The sequence below is a fragment of the Hydra vulgaris genome, chromosome 06, assembly GCF_038396675.1.
Source record: "Hydra vulgaris chromosome 06, alternate assembly HydraT2T_AEP".
Classification (NCBI taxonomy): Eukaryota; Metazoa; Cnidaria; class Hydrozoa; order Anthoathecata; family Hydridae; genus Hydra; species Hydra vulgaris.
Window position 1 is genome coordinate 59764980 of NC_088925.1, and position 23162 is coordinate 59788141.

At 27.4% G+C, this 23162-nt stretch overlaps 2 protein-coding genes and 1 long non-coding RNA gene across 6 annotated transcripts; 1 reads left to right on the forward strand and 2 right to left on the reverse strand.

Moving 5' to 3' along the window:
• Positions 1-1797: 1797 nt before the first annotated feature.
• On the forward strand, positions 1798-2577 carry LOC136081562 (histone-lysine N-methyltransferase SETMAR-like). The gene has a single exon (XM_065798889.1). The coding sequence runs from the start codon at positions 1798-1800 to the stop codon at positions 2575-2577; it is 780 nt and encodes a 259-aa protein (XP_065654961.1).
• A 2469-nt stretch (positions 2578-5046) lies between these two features.
• LOC136082043 (uncharacterized) lies at positions 5047-10322 on the reverse strand. 3 transcript variants are annotated; one of them, XM_065800605.1, is made up of 5 exons: positions 7635-10322; positions 7176-7439; positions 6702-6771; positions 6277-6529; positions 5047-5923 (listed from the first exon to the last, which is right to left on the reverse strand). In XM_065800605.1, the coding sequence occupies exons 4-5, from the start codon at positions 6505-6507 to the stop codon at positions 5441-5443; spliced, it is 714 nt and encodes a 237-aa protein (XP_065656677.1). In that variant the 5' UTR covers positions 6508-6529; positions 6702-6771; positions 7176-7439; positions 7635-10322; the 3' UTR covers positions 5047-5440. The 3 variants fall into 3 exon arrangements, with proteins under 3 accessions (XP_065656677.1, XP_065656678.1, XP_065656676.1); XM_065800606.1 differs by lacking the exon at positions 6702-6771; XM_065800604.1 differs by having other exon boundaries at positions 6277-6771.
• Positions 10323-18603: 8281 nt separating this feature from the next.
• LOC136082044 (uncharacterized) lies at positions 18604-22455 on the reverse strand. 2 transcript variants are annotated; one of them, XR_010639367.1, is made up of 4 exons: positions 22021-22455; positions 21775-21800; positions 21493-21531; positions 18604-21093 (listed from the first exon to the last, which is right to left on the reverse strand). It is a non-coding gene; the product is annotated as an uncharacterized LOC136082044 (long non-coding RNA). The 2 variants fall into 2 exon arrangements; XR_010639366.1 differs by lacking the exon at positions 18604-21093 and having other exon boundaries at positions 21462-21531.
• Between the last annotated feature and the right edge of the window lie 707 nt (positions 22456-23162).

Genomic DNA, 23162 nt, shown 5'->3' on the forward strand with positions numbered 1-23162 from the left:
CCAAAAGGTTTAAACTGATAATTAAAAAAATCATTACAAAACCTACTCGATGGTTGCCGTTTATAATTGCTTAATGTTATTTTCCGTGAAAATTCGAAATTAAGAAGCAATTTTGGCTATTTTCCGTGAAAAGTCACGGAACTTAATATGAGGAGTTTTCGCTATTTTCCGTGAAAATTCACGGAAATTAAGAAACGATTTTGACTATTTTCCGTGAAAATTCACGGAACTTTATATGAAGAGTTTTCGCTATTTTCCGTGAATATTCAAGGAAATTAAGAAGTGATTTTGGCTTTTTTCCGTGAAAATTTTTTTTTTTTTTGTAGTTATTTTAGGTGCTCCCAGAAGTCCTTAGGGTCTTATCACAGAGCACCGCGGGAGAGCATTTAACGGGAAGTTCACGCCTCCTTCCGTACCAATGTCGCTTGTTGAGCTGGAGCTGGCGTCGAACCTCGGACCTCTGGGTTCTGAGCCAGAACTCTAACCACTGCGCCACGGCTGCTCAAAATTCACGGAAGTTAAGAAGTGATTTTGGCTACTTTCAACGTATCTTATACGTAACGAATTTTTTATAATTTCCTTGGAAAGTAACATAATTTATTATAATAAATATTGGCAGCTTGCATCAAGTTTCATATGATTTTGGCTATTTTTTAAAATTTACCGATTTTTTAAAAGCATTTTGGCTGTGTTTACAAAAAAATGCTAAATGTCGAATATAGATTAAAGATAAATATTAGTTATGTCACGAATATTCGGCGACTTAATAAAAAAAGCAATCGTTTAATTGTCTTACTCATTAAAGTTAAACCATGCTTTAAGTTCAGATTGTCGTAAAAATAACGTTTTTAATAAGTTTAGAGTTTTCTATACTAATTCAATCTATAGCATTTTCTGAAATTTCCTCAGAGGTGCAAGGTATACCTGAGCTGGTTATTTTTGAACTTTTCTAAATGGTTTGAAGAGTATGAAACTTTTAGGCATAACTATAGTTAAAATATTCAGTCAACAAATAATGTATGCTGTAAGACAACCTATTCATAAATGCCCATAGAGTAGTTGACTTATACACTACAACAAAGCAGGTCGGAGCCCTCAATATAATTAAGTGTTGCCGAATATTCGTGGCATCTTTTATAAACATCTCTTGTCACAATGTAAACCATATTGCATACACTTTTTAATTTATTTAGGACACTTTTTTAGTCATCTATAAGGATAGATGATATGTAGTAATTTTGACAATTTAAGTTGTAATTTAATTGTTTAGTTTAAATGCACTAAATTCTTTAGATACACATTTGTGGTGCAAAAATGTGTATGCGGAGAAGGATCCTTATGAAATTGGAGGAAGCTTAACTGCTTAGGTTGAGCAAATGAACAGAAAATGTACAAATCTATATATAAAACACAGTCAACAATCCCTGGCTTTTTAATATGGAGAAGAAAAAAAACTTCCTTAATAAAGGGGAAAGTTTAACTAATAGGTACTTGGAAATAATTTCAATAGGTGAAAGCTTGCTTGATAAAGTACTAACTTAAAGTCGCACAATAAGATAATATAGTTTATAGTTTATTACTTTATAGTTAATAGAGATATAAGATAATATATTAGGTAACCAAAAAAGTTCGTGCGGTTTTTGGTAATTGAATTGTTTTTAGCATTTTTTACAACACCCACATCGCACAAGGCAAGTAGCTTTGTTGCGTAATAGAACGCGTGTGTCACGCGCAGTTGCTGCATATATAGTGTAGGCTTGTAACGAGCTTACAGGAAAGGTTTTGTGTAAAGAAAGGATGGCAACCCAACCAACGATTATTCGATCTTGCTTACTTTACGAGTTCAAACTTGGAAGGAATGCAACACAAGCGGCCAAAAACATCTGCACAGCATTTGGAGAAGGTACAGTAAGTGAACGCACAGCACAGAAGTGGTTTCAGCGATTCTCTTCGGGAGATGAGTCCATCGAAGACCTGCCGCGTTCTGGACGCCCATTGTTGGTTGATGAGGATGAACTGAAGGACGCTGTCGAGTCTGACTCCAGCCAAACTAGCCAAGAACTTGCAGTGAGGTTTGCTGTGAGAGTTGAAACCATCCGCCTGCATCTGCATGCGATTGGGAAAGCGTGGAAGCTGAGTCGGTGGGTTCCGCACAAATTTTCGATCGACAACAAGAAGCAACGGCTTACGATCTGCACATCACTCTTATCACGCCACAATGTTGAGCCTTTTCTTGATCGTTTATTGACATGCGACGAAAAATGGATTGTGTACAACAATACCAAGCGTTGCTACCATTGGTTGTCCCCCGATGACCCCATCCCAAAGACACCCAAGCCCAATCTCCACGAGCGGAAGGTTTTGCTCTGCATTTGGTGGACTACAGCTGGTGTGGTGCATTACGAGCTGCTCCCAACAGGCCAAACCATTACTGGACTGGTCTACTCAGCACAGCTGCAACGAGTTCACGACCTGTTGCTTGTAAAGCAGCCTGCACTGGTGCACAGGAGAGGAGTTCTGCTTCTCCACGACAACGCGAGACCGCACACCGCTCGCGTGACTCAGGACAAGCTCTAAAGCCTTGGTTGGGAGAGTTTGCCTCATCCACCATACTCGCCAGACCTCTCCCCTACTGATTTCCATTTTTTCCTTTCCCTGGGAAATCATTTAAAAGGACAGCAGTTCCGAGACCAGGACGCGGTTGAAATGGAGTTGAAAGCTTTTATAGACTCAAAGGACCGAGAATTTTTTAGAAGTGGAATAAATAAGCTTGTTTTACGTTGGGAAAAGGTTTTAGATGCTAATGGTGACTATTTTGATGAATAAATGTACTTACTTTTGTCGTTTTGTGTGTTTTTATTATATACGGAAAAACCGCACGAACTTTTTTGGTTACCTGATAGTTTAAAGTTTAATAATAATAAGATAATATAGTTTATAGTTAATAGAGTTTATTTTTATTATCTTTGGAGCAGTTTCAATATCACAACAACATGATTGACAATCACATATTGTGATAATTAAATTAATAATAAAGTTAGCTCATATTACGAAAATTTCCATTCTTAAAGAATTATTCTATTCACTTTACACTTAGATACATAATTTAGTATAATATAATTTTTATAAAATTTATTATATATTATATATATATATTTAGTATACATTATAAAGCGTACATTATAACTATTCCAATAACAAAATAGAAATAATACATTTCTAGAAGGAACCTCTAAATTGCGCTTATGTCACAGAGCTTAGCTAATAGTCAAGACAGCATTATACAGTCTTTCATATAATGAATGAAAGGTTTAAAGCTGTTTATCTTGCAGTTATGTTATAATACCTTCCAGCACTACTGCAGAGAGTAACTAATGACTAACAGGTACGTAAAATGTTAATAAAGTTATAGCCTTGCATAAATGAATTGTATTAAAAAAAACACATAAATTCTGTTTAACCATAGTTCTTTTGGTGTGCCGATATTAACAGGATATGTCAATTAACGCTAAAAAGTCTAAAAAATGTCAAAGTTAAATTTTAACAAGTTTTAAATAAAAGACAAATTATAATTAGTATCTACTTATCGTTAAGTTATATACATGCTAATATATTAAACTATCATTTTAATTTTAATACATACATATATATATATTTTATATATACATATATATATTTTATATATATACACACATGCATATATATATATATATATATATATATACATATATATATATATATATATATATATATATATATATATATATATATATATATATATATATATATATATATATATATATATATATATATATATATATATATATATATATATATATATATATATATATATATATATATATATATATATATATATATATATATATATATATATATATATATATATATATATATATATATATATATATATATATATATATATATATATATATATATATATATATATATATATATATATATATATATATATATATTAGTAGAAAATCACTTAACTAAATTTTTTCCATTTTACACTGTGTTTCATCAACAAAGATTCATCAGAAATGAATGATCAAATTAATAAAACTTCAATTTATACCAAAAATTAAATTACAGGAAGTTGCAAATGTCTTAACTACTGTAAATTTTCACACATTTGTGGAATTTGCTGACACTATTATAAGAAGAATTCTTTAGAAATGATTACTTATGCTATTTTTTTTTAAATGTTTTTTTTTTTTTTAAAAAGGGTAGGTAATGTAAATATTATTTGAACTCATTTATTTTTATAGTTTTTTAGGAGAAACTTATTTTCGTGCCTACATTTAGAAATTAATTCCGATCTTTAGTTTAATAAGCATTCTTGATTTGCATGTGTAATTATTTCAAATTTTTCTTGTAGGCATAGTATGCATTTTTTGGAAATATTGTTATATGCAGGCGCTGTTTTAAGGATAGACCAATTCAGTATAAAATCATCAATATTTTTTTCTTTCAATTCCCATATATATTTTGACAGCATGGTGTCTTTTGAATACTTTTTATTTTTGAAACATTGCTTATTATTGGCAAAACGTTTTTTCCATTCACCCTCTGTTATGCCAATATATTGTTTATCAGGTACATTCTTAGAGGAAACAACACATTTATATACCACATTTTTTGATAAACAACTTCCACTCATTGGACAATTGATTTTTTTTTTTTTTTTTTTTTTTTTTTAATTTAATTTTTGGTATAAATTGAAGTTTTATTAATTTGATCATTCATTTCTGATGAATCTTTGTTGATGAAACACAGTGTAAAATGGAAAAAAATTTAGTTAAGTGATTTTCTACTAATATATAATTGCTCTGTTCTTTTAAGAACATTGAGCACTCTATTGTGTAGAATACTCTTTAAAGTTGTTTAAATATATATATATATATATATATATATATATATATATATATATATATATATATATATATATATATATATATATATATATATTTATATATATATTTATATATATATATATATATATATATATATTTTTATGTTTTCAATTAGGTTTTGCAATCCATACAAAACCAGTGACCTTTAGATTTTAGGTTTTCTTAAAATACCAACACAATAGTAATGGTACCAATATAAACAGTGATCGCACTGAATCCACTTTTGAAGTTTACTGGCTGATTGAATTTGTTGACAATGATAACATGGCCAACTATCGGATGAAGTGCTCTTACATCGTACTTCAATTTCAGCCCAAGCAGATTCATCAAAATATTGTTTAAGCTCATGTAAATTAGCTCTTTTATCATTAATGATATAAGGTAAAGTAGGAGAATGATCATTACTTGAGATTTTACGACCACTTTGTAATGACTTTTGTGCAATAGAATCTTTGATGAATCGAGTTAAACGAATAAAATCTTTTTCATAAACCCCTAGTTTCTCAAGAGGTTTTGTTACATTGTAAAAAAGTCTGTTTTTTTACAGCTGGTCGACCTGGGGGAAAGCGCTGTGGTTTACGTAATACAATGTCAATGTCTTCTAAAATTCGAGTGGTATACCTTTTTTCAATAGGAAGAGCTTCAAAAGTGATAGTTGGAAAAGTTTTTGATGTAGTTTCAGAGTTTTTTTGTATAGAAATTTGAGATGACACAGGCAAAACACATTCCAATGTTGCAGATAAAGAACTTTCAGGAAATATTTCAACATTTGTCTGCAATCTTTCAACATAAAGAGTCTCACATGTAATTGTTGGGGAAATGTTTGATGTAGTTACAGAGTTTGTTTGTAGACTTTGTTTGTAAACTTTAGGTGATACAGGCAAAACACATTCTAATGTTGCAGAAGAACTTTTAGGAAATATTTCAACATTTGTCTGAAAAAGATTTTCTGAAATAACATCATCTTCAGAATGGTGCTGTTGAACCTGTACAAAATTTAAATAGCATTATGATTACAAGTCATGATGAATTGCACATTAAGAAAATAAATGTAAATGATTTATTAGGAGATTTAATGAGGTAGTATAATAGATTCTTGCTTCATTATCAAGCGGTTTACAGTTCAACACGGCCTAGAAATATGTTGTTTAACTTGCATCTTCATTTAACAGCTTTGGAGATTGTATTTCAGAGTTGAGAGAGTTACAATAAAAATTAAATGAAAAAATGCTTCCTTGATTATATTAGCCCCAGCCTTGTGCAAGTATAACTCGAGTTTAACTTATTAAATAAAATGATTTATATTTATTAAAATAATTATGGATTTTATTATTTTTACCTGCAGTTCCCACTCTCCAGATATGCATTGTTGGTAAACTGATTCCAGCCATTTAATAGCTAAATCAAACTTACTTGGTGTAAATTCAGACAAGATAGATGCCAAAGGCTGCAAATGGCTCAAAGCTGTATTATATCTTTCCTTAACAGTGGAATTACATAATGCCACTGGTTGAATTGAAAAGGTCATGCATGAATTAGATAAATTGTCCCCTTGGTTTACATTTGCCATTTGATGGGTAGGAACAAACCACCTAAAATTATTTTATTCATTTTAAATATTTTTTAACGTACTACTACTATTAATACAAATCAAAAACAATTAGTGTCTTTTATGAATAAGATCTAGATCAGATAAGTTCATATTTTTTTCTCTAATAGCAAAGAAAGCATAAGAGCATGGAACACCATAACCAGCAGCATTACCAGATTGGCAAGTCCAGTTTTGAAGGGGAAACAAACAACCATTGTATCTAACTTGAAAGCAATTATGTTCCTGAAGATATTTTAATCTCATATTTTATAACACGTTTAAATAAAATAAATCGTACTTATTAATATAAGTATAAAAATAATTAATATAAGTATAAAATAATCTTAATTAATATAAGTATCTATAATTATTCTTAATTAATCTATAAATAATTAATCTATAATTAATCTTAATTAATATAAGTATCTATAATTATTCTTAATTAATCTATAAATAATTAATCTATAATTAATCTATAATTAATCTTAATTAATATAAGTATCTATAATTAATATGAGTATATAATAATTTTAATTAATGTAAGTATAAAAAAATCAATATTAAACTTTTGTTACAAATTGCATCTATTATGACTAAAATTGCTAAATAAATCAGAGCAATCTTAAAATAAGATTAAAAAGACTTACCTCTTGTAAACTATATCCTTCCTTTTGACTTAAATTATACTGTTCAACCATATGTTGTAAAATGAATGACGAGATTGCATGAGCATAAAATTTTAAACATTCTGGAAGCTTAGTGTTTATTTTAAGACGCTGATCAAAATCAGCATGTTTTGATTTTTCAAGTTGAACTCTATTTATCTTTATTATTTTGCCTGATTATTGCGCTTACCTTTATTTTTCTTCATAAGATAAGGTTTTTGATGGCCAAAATGTTTGCATGTCCATCTGTAAACATGAAAAATACACGAACAACACTATTTTTTAAAAGATAGTAATTGTAATTGTAAATAAAAAGATTCTTTTATGATTATTTTATAAGTATTTTTTTTGAAAGGAAATCCGTATATAGTAAAATAGATATAAATACACCACTAAGTTTAGTAATTAAAAATACTAAAAAACATAAATATAAATGTAAACCTGCATGCATATATTGAATCTAAAGGTTGATTTTTAATTTGTGATTCTTGTTTCACTTTCTTATTGTAACTTTCAAATTTTTCCTTGTAATCAACTCTTATTGGGTGAAAATGGGTATTGCAGTAATGCATCACAGCCTTTTCTGCAACATTGAAATCACAAAATTTTTCATTTAGAATATCTTGCATTGTTGCAAATTATTTAAAATATAGCCTTCAAAAATCTAAAAGAAAAATATACATATTTGTGTACATATTTTTTTAAAAAACATCATCAGTGATATATGATTTAAAATTGTTTGTAAACTGTGATTAAATTTATTGTTGCTACTTCCTTGTTTAGGATTTATGTTAAATAAACTTAGTATTATATTTCAATCATCAAGGACACACTATATTCACTGATGGTAGTACAGAGATAGTGATTTCGGAGATGGCGATGGTGTTTCAGAGAGCCTGATAAATAATGGATAGCATTGCTTGTCAGGAATGCATCATTGCTATCTGGATCATAGCCTGTTGCCTACACCATTTTAATTATTTAAAATAATTATTTCAAAAAAAACAGATCTCACTACAAAAAGGTTGAAAACCCAAACTTTTTCCAAATTTTTGCAAACAAAATTTTGCAAACAAAAGCAAAACAAAAGTGGATAAGAAGACACATATACACAAATAATATACACAATAATCATATTGCTGTAGTTGACTTTTTTTTAAGTAAATCCAAGTGATTCCTGAATGACTAAAGACTCCTGGTGGTACAGAGCTCAACTTATCTCTCCACTGCAAACATAAAAGTTCATGTTTTGGAGTTAAAGGACTGAGAGAGATAAGTGAGGTAAAGGGCTGAGAAAGGCAAGATCTGGTCTATATCAAGTTGCCTTGTATGATTTGCTTTCATAGGGAAAGTAAAAAATGAATGTAAAAATGTTACTCAGATTTAAAACACCCCTGGCTTGGGGCTCTTGTTGAGTAAAAGCTAGAGATGGTATATCTACAAAAGTATTCATCTTGGGCAAGCATAAATTGCATCAAGCAATTGTTTTGTAGAAGTTTCTAATCGTGTCTCACTCTATCCCATGGTTTTCACTTTCCAAAGAAATTGCAATTTTTATTTGTAATTGTTTCTTTCAAATTTTTTTAAAACAAGAACAATCTGAGAGAACAAACATTTTTTTTCTCTAGATTGTTCTTGAATGAAACTTTTTGCAATATATATAAAAAATGAAACCTATTTAATTTAGGAATTAAATAGAGTCAAAGACATTATTTTATTGTCAAAAATTAAGGTTATTGTCAAAAATTACTAAATTAAATAGTGTTGCTTGCATTGTTGGTAGTGACAAAAACAAAGTAAAAATGTTAATTTTACGCAAAAAAAGATAAGGTAAAAGAGCAAGACTTGTTAAAAAAAGTTAAGAAAAAAAAGACAAAATTAAAAAATTGCAAATCGTATGATTTAGGAAAACACAAGAACAGGAAAGAACTCCAACTTTTAATGTACAAGAAATAATAATAATTGAATAAAGATTTTTAGAGCGTGAAGGAACAGATACAGTAGGTGGATGCAAATATGCTAAATGACAACAAATGTCAGATTGAGTTACAGTTGGTGGAATAATAGAAGATAGCTTGCTGAAGCTGAGACCATGATAGTATCTATAAAAAAGAAAAAACAGATGTCGTCATATCATGGTGGGACATAAGCTAAACCTAGTAAGCTGGAGAAGATCCAACTATATTTACAAACATTTGTGAACCTTGTCTAGAAGAGAAAAGGAATCATTAGAAGAACAAGACCAAATGTGACAGTTGTCTTCCATAGTGGGATGAATAAGAGATTTATAATGGTAGAGAATGGAATATGGTGTAAGAAAATGGTGAGCACAATTAAAAGTTTTAAATTTCGTTTAGTAAAATTTCACAATTAGGAGTTGAAATTTTTGCTAAATAAAAACTTTGTTTGCCTGAAGATTAACCAGTTGAAGTACTATTAAAAGTTCTTTATGTTTAATAGATAGCATAAAAATTTTATCCTATCTATTAAACATAACTAAAATGGTGAGCACAATTAAGAGTAAGCCATATCGGATACTCTGTAATGATTTGTAAATAAGATTTACGACTCATTAACTCAGGAAGATGAAAATTAGTGGACTCAGTAAAAGTGTTTCCATTCATCAACAAAAGGATACAACATTGTGATAGTTATTAGCAGTAAACAACTGACTTTTGTTAGGATTAAAAATCACCAGTCACATTGAGCCAAAAGCTGTCACAGAAGAGAGCCTGCCTGATCTTTTGAATGTAACCATTCATCATCATAACCAGGAAACAATGTAACATAAGTTCACATCTATGGCAGCCAAATAAATAAAGAATGGTTTTAGTAAAGTTTTTGCAAAAGAAGTACATCTACAAGACAGTAGCCAGGTGCAATTACAACATGTTCAATATGAGTACTTTTTTTGAGATACTATCTCTAACTTCTCTTCAACCAAGAGCCCTAAGGCAGGGGGTATTTTATGTCAGAGTTAACTTCCCTCTATCTTTACTTATAAAAGCATACTCTACAAGGCAGCAGGATATCTAGCATCTAGTACAACCATGCGGCATGGTTGTACTGGACTAGATGTTACCAGTAGCTGGGTGATCATTATGACCTGACCAAACATTTATTGCAAAAAATCAACTCAAATATATATATATATATATATATATTTATATGTATATATATATATATATATATATATATATATATATATATATATATATATATATATATATATATATATATATATATATATATATTAATATATATATATATATATATATATATATATATATATATATATATATATATATATATATATATATATATATATATATATATATATAGGTACGTGACATGAAATTTTTAAATTAATCAAACACTAGATTGTTATATATCATTGGAAAGGTTTTTAATTCAGTATTTTAAAGGTGAAAAAATTATCAAAATTAAACAAATTCTACAAAAAGTTATGGCATTTTGAGTGCCGAATTTTTGATATATGGACTTCTTGAAGGAACTGTGATCAAATTTGAGGGTTTTTTAATTTAAAACGTCATAACTTGGTCAATTCTTATCGAAATACATACAATTTGGTATCAAAAGATAGGTCTAACAAAGGGCAGTATATATATACAAAGGGTGTACAAAGGGCGCTAGAGGGGCGTCTACAAAACTCTTTATTATATTGAAAAATGTAGATTTTTTAAAAGAAAATACTATTATTTAATTGAAATTCATAATTTTTATTTGTTTTTAATATATTCTAACAGGGTACCATCAAATATGATTTGGATACTTTAGGTTGATAGGCTAGAAGTCCTTTTGGCTTCGGGCGCACCCTCTGACCCAATATCAAGATTATTACTCTGCATCTTCATATAAAAATGAATGCAATTTAGTATCAAAAGAAAGAAAGGTTTTAGGGATAAATGCGTGAAAAGGGTGCATTCGGAAGCTCTACACCTCTCACACCTTGGGTAGGGTGGGTTAAAACTTAAATATATTATTTTTTTGTAATAATAAATAGTATTTATAAATAATATTATTTTTTTGTAATAATAAATAGTATTTATATAAAACACAAATTTTTCATAAAAAAATCAAACTCAACTATATACAAAAATTAATATACAAAAAGATTATATACAAGTATCAACTTAATAAATATATACATACACACTATACATACACCTATCAAGAAGTGTATATAGATTCAGCTAAGTGAATCTATATAAACTTATTAATAAGTATATTTATAGTTGTTAATAACTACATTCCTGAATCCTCTGCAACCCCTCTTCCATCATCAGGCCCATATGCGGAAGGCCCTTTTTGATTTAGCCCCAGGGTGGCCTTGGCGCCAAACCAAGAAATCTCATATAGACAAGTCTATATTTAAAACAAAAATATTAAATGAGTGTTCGAATAATTAAAATGAAAAACAAAAATTAAAACACAGTAAAAAACTTACCAAGGAGGTCTTGGTTTTCACTCTGGGTGCAAGATGGTAGTGATTACGTGGATGAAGATGGTAAATCTAATTTTTAAAATTTTTAATAAGAAATAAGTTTAATAAAAATTATAAAAAATAGTGCTCAATTAGAAAACCATTTAAAAAACAAATTTACAACATCATTAAGATCTATCTACCAAGTTCCTCCCTTTTGCGCCTTTTACCTCCTTTAGTATCTAGAGTGTCTTTAGTGTAATAGATCGTGAGAAATACCTTTTATATCGTCGCTTCAAAACAACTTGCACAGCATCAAGACAAACAGAAGTCATTTTTTTAAGCTGGTTACGAGTGTTAGTGGTTAGCAATGGAGCATATATTGATTTTAAAATGTTAGGGGCAAGAGTATTCCCAAAAATATCTGTTCTTCTGCAAAACTGAGCAGCTGGATTAGATTTACTATTTGTAATTATTAGCAAAACTTTTTTTCACTAACTGACTACTAGAAACATCATCAAAAGTTGCATCCCCACCTAAAACATAAAACTTTTCCATTCAAGGCTCAGAAGGGAGTTTTCCAAACAATGCAAGCGCACACATTTCTTTTATTGCAGTTTTATTACAAAATGCCTCTCTTAGAATTGCAAAATTTTACATTTTACTGTTCCAACAGTGAGGAAATGTTTAAACTCACTGTAATGCTTGATAAAAATGAAACAATTATGAAAAAGAAGATGAAGCCGATTTCCATGATATCTAGGAATAATACTTCGTAGTAGATCGTTTTCATTAAAAAAATTTACAAATCCTTTTGGATCACCTTTGACATCTATAAACCTCATTTTGTTCATGGCTAAAACAATTTTAACTGCCATTCAATCATTTCCAAATAACTAACAACTCTCACACTCAAGAGAACATTCAAGCGACATGAAACTGCACGCTCAAGCGACATGAAACTGCAATTGTGTCAAGAGGATGCAAATGGCAGTTCAGCTTATTCAAACTCTTGCCCCAGGTTGCACAAACTTTGCTTATAGTAAGACAGTTGACTGCAACTCTATCTGACATTGTGTTAGATATATTTTCAATAATCGAGTTATGACATTCATCAAAGCTACTTTGGTAAAAATCTGAATAAACAAATGCCATATAATCAATTGAAGTGCATATATGACTTTCATAATCAAATGCTGTTCCTCCTGGTAACTGATCTAAAGCAAACACAAGACATTTATCTTAAGATGTTAAGTTAATGCTATTAATGTGGACACTTTCTTGTGTTGTAGCATCAAACCCAAGAGTAGGATTATTATTATTATGCATAGCCCACTCTGCTGCTTGCAAATCTGGAATACTGCCAAGTTCACAAGCTCATTGCTCAACAGTACTTTGATGAGGAATATTATTAAAAATAACACCCATATAATACCCTATTTTGCTCATAAAATATGGAATGTTACTTGTTGATTATATTACACAACAGCATATTATAAATTCTTATTCTTATTTGTAATAAATAGGTTTTTTCATCTTCTGGCATAATTACATTTCTTTCCTCCTTAATCTAGAGCAAATCATTCTCCAAACTAGCAATTACCCTGTTACTTGTAAAAAAACAGCAGCATTATGCTTAGTTATGCTTAGTTATGCTTTTCATTTCATTTCAAAGCTTTTTTTTCAGCTTTAAAGTGACGAATCTGTTCACTGTAAATTTATATTTTTGTGTGCGTTTTTTCAGATCTGGTATTTCTGCCCTCGAAGCTTTAATTATTTTTTCTTTTTGTTTAATATTTTATCTTAGAACACGTAGTTGGTTTGGCATGCTGTTTAATTCAGCTTTTAAAAGTGCCAACTTGTTCCAACATTATTTGTAAGAGTTAGCTTTTTTTGTTTTATAGGGCCTAATTTCTCTCTAAATATATGTTTAGTTACATCTCATTCGCTATAACCTGCAGATGCTGATGTTCAACTATTTAAAGGAGATAAAACATTCATATTGGTATATGAAACATCTGAGAAGCCTGATGATAATATAATATTAGGCAAACTTGATATATGGCTTAAAAAAGGTTTATTGCAAAATTCATAAAAACACTTACTATCCTCAGCCCTGCTATAATTTCTAGACTAATTCAATGATTTATTTATGAGACTTCTAACCTGATTTTTACATGTTTCTATCTTAAAATGTCTAGTGACTTGTTGAGATGTTTTGAGAAACGAATCACTATTTTTTGTAAATAATAAAAAAATATTTCCATTTCTACAAACTGTATTACACTCTGTATTAGAGTCAATGCCTATTTGCGACAATTCAAAATTAGCAGTTAAATACTTTTTGCATTCACTATAAAACACAAACTTTGTTTTTGGCCCCATGATAGCAGAAAAAAAGTTTAATTTTTATAAATAAAATATAATATATTTAAATAATGGTAAATATAATGACATTAAAATCCTCCTCGCTACAAGTGTATCGCATTATTAAAGTTTAAAAAGTTATCTAATTAGAGTATAATGTTACAGGTGTCTGAGTATGCTTTTTTTTTCAATGAAATTTGGCAGGTAGTAAGAAAAAAAGGTTGTTAAAGGTAAGAGAATATATTAGAAAAATGAACCAGCATTCCTTCGATATATACTTGATGTCCAAACAACAACAAAATTTTACCTAATTGGAGTAAAGTTTTAAAGTGTCTGAGTATGCTTTTTTTCAATGAAATTTGGCAGGTAGTAAGAAAAAAGGTTATTAAAGGTGAGAGAATATATTAGAAAAATGAACTAGCATTTCTTCGATATATACTTGATGTCCAAACAACAACAAAATTTTACCTAATTGGAGTAGAGTTTTAAAGTGTCTGAGTATGCTTTTTTTTCAATGAAATTTGGCAGGTAGTAAGAAAAAAGGTTATTAAAGGTGAGAGAATATATTAGAAAAATGAACCAGCATTCCTTCGATATATACTTCATGTCCAAACAACAAGCATATTTTTAACAACAATAAATTCATAATAAATAAAATTTTAACTCAAAGAAATATATATATATATATATATATATATATATATATATATATATATATATATATATATATATATATATATATATATATATATATATATACATATATATATATATATATATATATATATATATATATATATATATATATATATATATATATATATATATATATATATATATATATATATATATATATATATATATATAAAGTTTAAGCAAACGAAGTTATACTAAAGGTTCTTTGTGTTTAATAAATAGGATAAAATTTTTTATGCTATCTATTAAACACAAAGAACTTTTAATATAACTTTGTTTGTTTAATCTTTAAGCAAACGAAGTTTTTATTAACTTAAAATTTTAAAAGGTTTAAGTAATTTTCGCTTAATAATTAAGCGAAAATTACTTAAACCTTTTAAAAACAAAGCAAATACTTGCACAAATACTTGTTTTGTTTCAACATCAAAAAAACTATCAAAAACAATATATCTCAATCGATTATAATTTTGATTGACAATATATGTCAATGGATATTAAAATTAATCCTACATAAATCGATTGTAAGTATATTATAAATATTCATACACCACAATATGTCTCCTATATTCTTTAATTTTTTAAACGTTCATTGGTTAACTCAGAAATACGTCATTTTCAAGGAAAATAGCCAAAATTGCTTCTTAATTTCCGTGAATTTTCACGGAAAATATAATTTACGTTTATAATTTGTATTGTGCTAGAAATAAATTTAAAACGAAGTGTCTGGACGTCCGGCGACCGGACAAATATCTTTAGCACTATTTGTCCGGCGATCGACACTGCCAATTTAAAAATTTAACTTTTATGCATTATATTTTTGTATGCATTATATTTACATTGTAGTTAAAGAGAAAATTTTCGATGTATTTTTTTGCTGAAACTCCATTAAAAAGACGTTGTTTTAAAATTTCATTAATTATCATTATAAAAGAATTTTTTTATATTTTTTAAAAATAAATTTACAAAGTTTAACAGATGTGTTTAACATATTAGGTATGTTACATGAAATTTTTAAATTCATCAAATTCTTGGTTGTTATATATCATTAAAAAGAGCTTCATCTCAATATTCCAAAAGTGAAAAAATTTTTAAAATCGAACCACCCTACAAAAAGTTATGACGTTTTAAGTATCGATTTTTTGATATTAGGATTTGTTGAAGAAACTGTGGTCAAAATAAAGTTTTTATTAACTAAAACTATTATAACTTAATCAATTCTTATCCAAAAGTTTATATCTTGGTATCAAAAGATAGATACAAGAGTTATCTACAAATTTATAAAGGTCTCTAGATTACAGGACCATCCGGGGGCAAGAGGGGCACAAAACCACCGTTCATACCGGCAATAAGACTAACTAAATTATATATATAAAAGTGTTTTTTTAATGAAAATGTAAATTTTTATATACAAGATGTTTTGTAATTAGCTATCAGACCACAGTCAAATATAGAAGTTTCATCACTGTCTTTGGGTGGATGTAAGGGTGATGGTTTCAAACACCCTAATATCAAAAATGACTCTTTTTTTTTTTATAAATATTTATCTTTATAATTAAAAAGAAATCTAGTATCAAATCAAAAATTATATTTTACTACTCTACAACATCACTAGCAGCGCACCCTTTGTTTCAAGTGGTATAGATGGGAAAGGGGGCGTGTCATCACCCCACCCCACCCCCCCACCCTCCTCTTTTACAACCTAAAAAAAAAAAATTTTTAATGAGATTCGAAAAAATATTTAAATGTAATTAAAATAATAAACTTTAATACAAAAACATCTTTTACCAAAATTTAAAATACATCACATAATGCTTAGTTTTAGTTATAGATGGTTCCCCCTCTGACCTGAAAAAAAATTTAAAAACAAAAAATGTTTTATAATAATACTTTAATTAGTTTACATCTTGGCTTTTAGTTAATGATTAAGATATTAAATTCCTTTAATGAAACTATTTATTATTCATTGTTAGCAATAGACACAACATGAAAAAAATATTGCAAGTTCCACTACTCGCTTTATATTTTTGCAAGTTCCACTACTCGCTGTAATTTTTTTTGTGCAAGTTCCACTACTCGCTGTATATATTTTTTTGCAAAGTTCCACTACTCGCAGTAATTTTTTTTTTGCAAGTTCCACAACTCGCTGTACATTTTTTTTGCAAGTTCCACTACTCGCTGTACATACTTTTTGCAAGTTACACAACTCGCTGTAAATTTTTTTTGCAAGTTCCACTACTCGCTGTACATTTTTTTTGCAAGTTCCACTAATCGCTGTACATTTTTTTTGCAAGTTCCACTACTCTCTGTAATTTTTTTTACAAGTTCCACTACTTGCTGCACATTATATATATATATATATAATATATATATATATATATATATATATATATATATATATATATATATATATATATTTATATATATATATATATATATATATATATATATATATATATATATATATATATATATATATATATATATATATATATATATATAGTCAAAAAATAGTAAAATCATGTAGTAAGATAATAAAATGCATGTCCAATTATCAAAAAATAATTGGCAACATTCACGTTGTGTCTATTGTTAACAATGATTAATATATAGTTTCATTAATGGAATTTAATATCTTAATCATTAACTAAAAGCCAAGATGTAAACTAATTAAAATAATATTATAAAACATTTTTTGTTTTTGAAACTTTTTTTCATGTCAGAGGGGAAACCATCTATAACTAAACTAAGCATTATGTGATGTATTTTGAGTTTTGGTAAAAGATGTTTTTATATTGAAGCTTATTATTTTAATTACATTTAAATATTCACATTAGGAAAACATCAGCTCACAGGATACAATGTCAGCAACTAGCTGGAACTTTTTCATATAATAATCAACAGCTTCAGAATCATTATCTTTTCTAGTCCAGTAAGAAATAGTAATAGCCTTTTCTTATTTATAATATATTATACTATTTAAAGTATAATATGTTATAAATATAATATACTTTAAATAGTATATTAAATTTAATATACTATAAATATATTATATATGTCTATATATTTTTAGACAAATATTAGTATATTACTAATATATGATATATTCTAAATACATAAAAAAGTTTGATTAACACAAAAATTTTTATTTTTTTGTTTTTATTCATTTTTCTTTTTAGTTAAATATGAACTAATTATTATAATTTTAAAAGCAGATTGAAGTTTCTCTTCATCCGCCCCTCCCCCTCCCCATGTCTCAAAATAAAAGCGGAAAATAAAAATTTAAGTACCAAAAGTGCTGCACAAAATAGAGTATGTGCTGCATGAAATAAATCAATGAAATTTGGCAGGTGTAATGAAATTGTGTAAACTTAACATCGAGAATAGTATTGCAAAAAAAACAAGCATTTCTTCAACATTTACTGAATGCACAAAGTATAACTAAGTTTTTGTCATTTAAAAATCTACTTTAAAAAGTTTTTATTGTAATCAAAAGGTACAAATTTATAAAGTTTAATTACTCTAGTTTTTAAAAAATATCTATACTAATATGTAACTCTAAATAAAAATCCTCAAAATACGTTTCTCCCTCGATAGCGAAAAGCAAACTTCAAAAAACGTGGCACAGAATTTTAGCACAAATATCGGTTCCGTAAAACGCGTAATTCTACATACCTAAACATATGTTCCAGTAACTACTTGCATTTTTTTAATGATCAAAATAAAAGTTTTGTTTCTGCTAGTGATGGTAATAACTGCTTTGAGTTAAAACAAAACTTTGGTTTAGCCAGAAACATTTAAAAAGAGCAAATAGGCGAATGTTGTGATGGATAGGTTTTATTTAGGGAATTTAAAGCTTTTAAATCCACTCTTTTCTATTGATTTTTCTATACTTTATTAGGTACGTGAGTAAAAAATTTCAAATTGTTTGAATACTATAATGTTATATATCATTAGAAAGAGGATTATTACAGTATTTTAAAGGTGAAAAAATTATCAAAATCGAACAATTGGTTCAAAAGTTATGACGGTTTAAGTAGCGATTTTTTCTATATATGGATTTGTTGAAGAAACTGTGGTCAAAATAATGCTTTTCTTCACTTAAATTGTCATAACTTTGCCAATTCTTATCGAAATACAAATATCTTGGTGTCAAAAGATAGGTGTAAGAGTGGGTTACAACTTTATGTTAAACTCTAACCACCGGGTGTATCGGATGGACAGAGGGGGCACCAAACCACCACCTCGCCCGTATAAAACTGGACACTTTTTTCAGAAATTTTTTTTTTTAAAAATTACATAAGCAATATAAATACACAAAAAAATTATTTTAAATTTATAGTAAACCACCAAAATAAACGAGAGGTGAATGTTAGCAATAGAGGTGAGTGTGGTGGCGATTGGTGTATCACACCCTAGGATCAAAAACGACTTGATTTTATAAATATTTATATCTTTACTATAATGAGTAAAATTAGTACACAATATAAAATTATGTTATACAATCTTACGTATAAAAGTGGTGTTTCTAGTACAAAGGGGCGTATGCCCACCACCTGCCTACCCCCCACCTCTCCACCCAACCTAAAAAAAAAAAAATTTTTTTCAAAATTTGAACAATAAATTTAAAAAACAAATTAAAAAATTGGAAATAAATTAAAAAATAAATTCATACCAGACAACCACCAAATATGGGAGGTTAATGTAAAACTCACAGTAGATATGTTGATGATGTTTTAGTAATATAATATCAAAAAATGTTTCAATTCTTGAAATATCTGTTTGAATATTTAAAGTACAACAACAAAGAAGTAAAAAACATATTCCACTAGATTAAAAGATACATTAGTGGTGCATCCATGGTCATAAGAGAGTGGAGTTTAAAAGAGGGCGTATCCAAATATGTCATAAGAAAGAGGCATTCTAATGCCCTTTCCACTTCTTACCAAAAATTATTATTTAATTGGATATATATTACAAAAAAAATTATACAACTACTAATGTGGGGCTATAAGTCAATTGGCTGTAAAAAACATGTCATCTTTCTAACCAAGTATAGCAAAAACCTATAATAAAGTCTTTCATGTGATTATTACATTAACAGAAGTAAGGACCATACAGTATAGTTAACGAGCTAGCCATTTTGTTTGGTTAACAAACAAATTTTCTGTTTCAAAATAAAAAATAAATAAAATATTAAAAAATAATAATAATAATATAAAACTGTTTTAAAGAAAATACAATATATTTTTGTCTTGGCTTTTAGTGAATGATTAAAATAATTAATTCCAAAAATGAAACTGTTTTAACCATTTTTAACGATAGACACCACGTGAAGGTAAGCCAGAGCCGTCTATCAAAAAATTTAACAAGTCACAACACTTGCTGTATTATTTAGGCAAGTCACAACACTTGCTGTATTATTTAGGCAAGTCACAACACTTGCTATATAATTTATGCAAGTACAACACTTGCTGTATTATTTAGGCAAGTCACAACACTTGCTATATAACTTAGGCAAGTCACAACACTTGCTATATTATTTAGGCAAGTCACAACACTTGCTATATAATTTATGCAAGTCACAACACTTGCTGTATTATTTAGGCAAGTCACAACACTTGCTGTATTATTTAGGCAAGTCACAACACTTGCTATATAATTTATACAAGTCACAACACTTGCTGTATTATTTATGCAAGTCACAACATTTGCAATACATTTTTGGCAAGTCACAACACTTGCAGTGTTATTAAATTAATTAAATTGTAACTCACCGGAAACAACATCAGCAGCAAGCTGGATCTTTTTCATGCAATAGTCAACAGCTTCATTATCAGTTTCATCATCTTTCCAGTAAGAAATGGTGTAAATGAAGTCATTTTTTCTTTTATTAACTTTTTTTACTCTGCCGCGATATAAAACACTTTTGCATGTCTTTGGATCGTACCATTCATGTTCTAGTTTCTTCCCAACAATTCTATCTGACATGACATCTTCTAAATCAAATAGTTGGTCATTGGATAAGTGCTTATATGAATTAATAATCTCTTCAAAATTTAGTTTAGATAGGTCACGCTCTAACTTTCTTTTTTCTTTTTCATCCATTTTTTGGCGCTTGATTTTTTGTCTTTTGCAAATCTCATCTCCTACTTTGCATCGATAGAGTCGATTTGTAAATCTGTTTTTACGTGCAACATTAATTGACCATTTAACAATCTTTTCTCTTAAACTTAAATCTAGAGTGTCTAGATAGTCGACAGTCCTATTCTTTTTTGATCTAAGAACTGTATTTGATAAAGAACTGTATTTGATAACTAATAGTAAATGACTAAATACTAAATTAATTCATGTAATAGGGATATAACTGACTGATCCTCTGTAAAGCAAGTTCATCTAAACAAATTAAATTAACTTTATTTTTACAAAGTAATATAAAAATTTGCATATAGTAAGTCATTTGTATATATATATATATATATATATATATATATATATATATATATATATATATATATATATATATATATATATATATATATATATATATATATAGATATATAGATATATATATATATATATATATATGTAAATGTACTCTTCCTGATGATCCAGCAATGGTGAAACTTCAAGTCGAAGATAAAAGTTAGATAAGTGTTTTTTACTAATTTATATATATATATATATATATATATATATATATATATATATATATATATATATATATATATATATATATATATATATATATAATAAATATAACTACCGAGCTATTGAAAAAAGAAAGTAACTAACTGATGTTGTTGGCTGACTCCATTTCACAACTTAGAGCATCTAAAACAGCGAAAGAAATATTTAAGTTATACATAAAGGTTTAGATAGTGGCCAAATAATAATTTAAAATTAATTTAATAAATTTATGTAAAAATAACTTATTTATTAGTTATAAATTATAATCTAAAGGCTTTCCTTGTTAAATAAAGACAACGTTCAAACTTCAAATTAGATATGATTCATAACTAATTTGATTCATATATAAACTATATTATGAATATGATACAAAATACTATGTGAAACCTTTATTTTCTTTCTCCATTTTGTTTCTAAATAAAATATAAAATTTAAGTCTTATTTTATTATTTACTAAAAATCCTTTTAATAAAACAATTTTGTTTAAATTTACATATTTTTAAATCATATTTTCACTATAAAGTATCTAGGTTTATAATATCAATTTATGAAATAAGTTAAATATTGCTAATAATATTATTAATATGAATGTTATATATAAAAAAAATATATATATACAAATAATCAACGGACCCCTCTGTCTCCCGCGCTAACAACAGGGAAAATGTAAATTAGGTAACAAAAGTGCAGCAAGAAATAGGGTGACTGCTACATAATATTTTTCAACGAAATTTGGCAGGTGCATAGATAATTGAATAACTTAAAAATAAAAATTGAATAGATAAAATATAGACTATATCCTGGACATTAATTTCACCACAGAAGTACAACTAAAACTTTGACATCAATAAACTCGGTAATATATCAATTGAGTATAATTAAAACCAAATTAATAATAAGCTTCAACTATTCTTCTTTCTAAAAATACTCTATGTTGATAACGAATACTAAAAAGTTATTTCAGAAAGCCTTCCTCAAGCACGCTAACTTTGAAGAGACTGCGAAAATCGTGGCACAAAATTTTAGCACAAAATTCGGTTCCGTAAAACGCAATTGTCACGTACCTAACTTTATGCAAGCAAAATGACTAATGTTAACAAAGTTTACCCACCGTGAGATATAAATATTAATTGCTTACATATAAATGCAAAAAATGGCCTTATTCTTATGTATCTACCTCATTTTTTAATCATTGATATTTTTTGACTTTGATTTAATATTGTATGCTTGTAATAATAACAATAACATCATAATATACAAAATATTATGTATAAGTTATATATTATTTATATATAAGTCATTTATATATAATTATATATTATTTTAAATAATACCATTAATATATTATATGTAATATATTATATATAAAATAATTATTATATATAAAATAATTGTTATATATAAAATAATGTATATAATTATATATTAATTTTTATATAAGTTATTATTATTAATAATAACTTATACTTACAATACTTATGCTTGTAAATACTTATAATACTTAACTTATGTTTATAATACTGATAAAAATTTTATTGATATAAACTTTTGCATTCAAACTATAATTATAAAACTTTAATTTAACTTGATAACTTTAACATAAATAATGATAACTAAAAAAAGTTATTATAATATAATAACTTTTTTTAGTCTATGATCTATATAATTTATATAGATCATGATTTAATCATGATCTATATAATTTATATAGATCATGATTTAATCATGATCTATATAATTTATATAGATCATGACCATATGCTTATTTATTATAA

Excerpts from the sequence above, each read along its gene's own strand:
- LOC136081562 (XM_065798889.1), top strand. The coding sequence starts at position 1,798 with ATGGCAACCCAACCAACGATTATTCGATCTTGCTTACTTTACGAGTTC.
- LOC136082043 (XM_065800606.1), bottom strand. The coding sequence starts at position 6,507 with ATGGCAAATGTAAACCAAGGGGACAATTTATCTAATTCATGCATGACC. Across the intron at positions 5,924-6,276 it reads CTGGAGAGTGGGAACTGCAG|GTTCAACAGCACCATTCTGA; the intron begins GTAAAAATAATA and ends AATTTTGTACAG.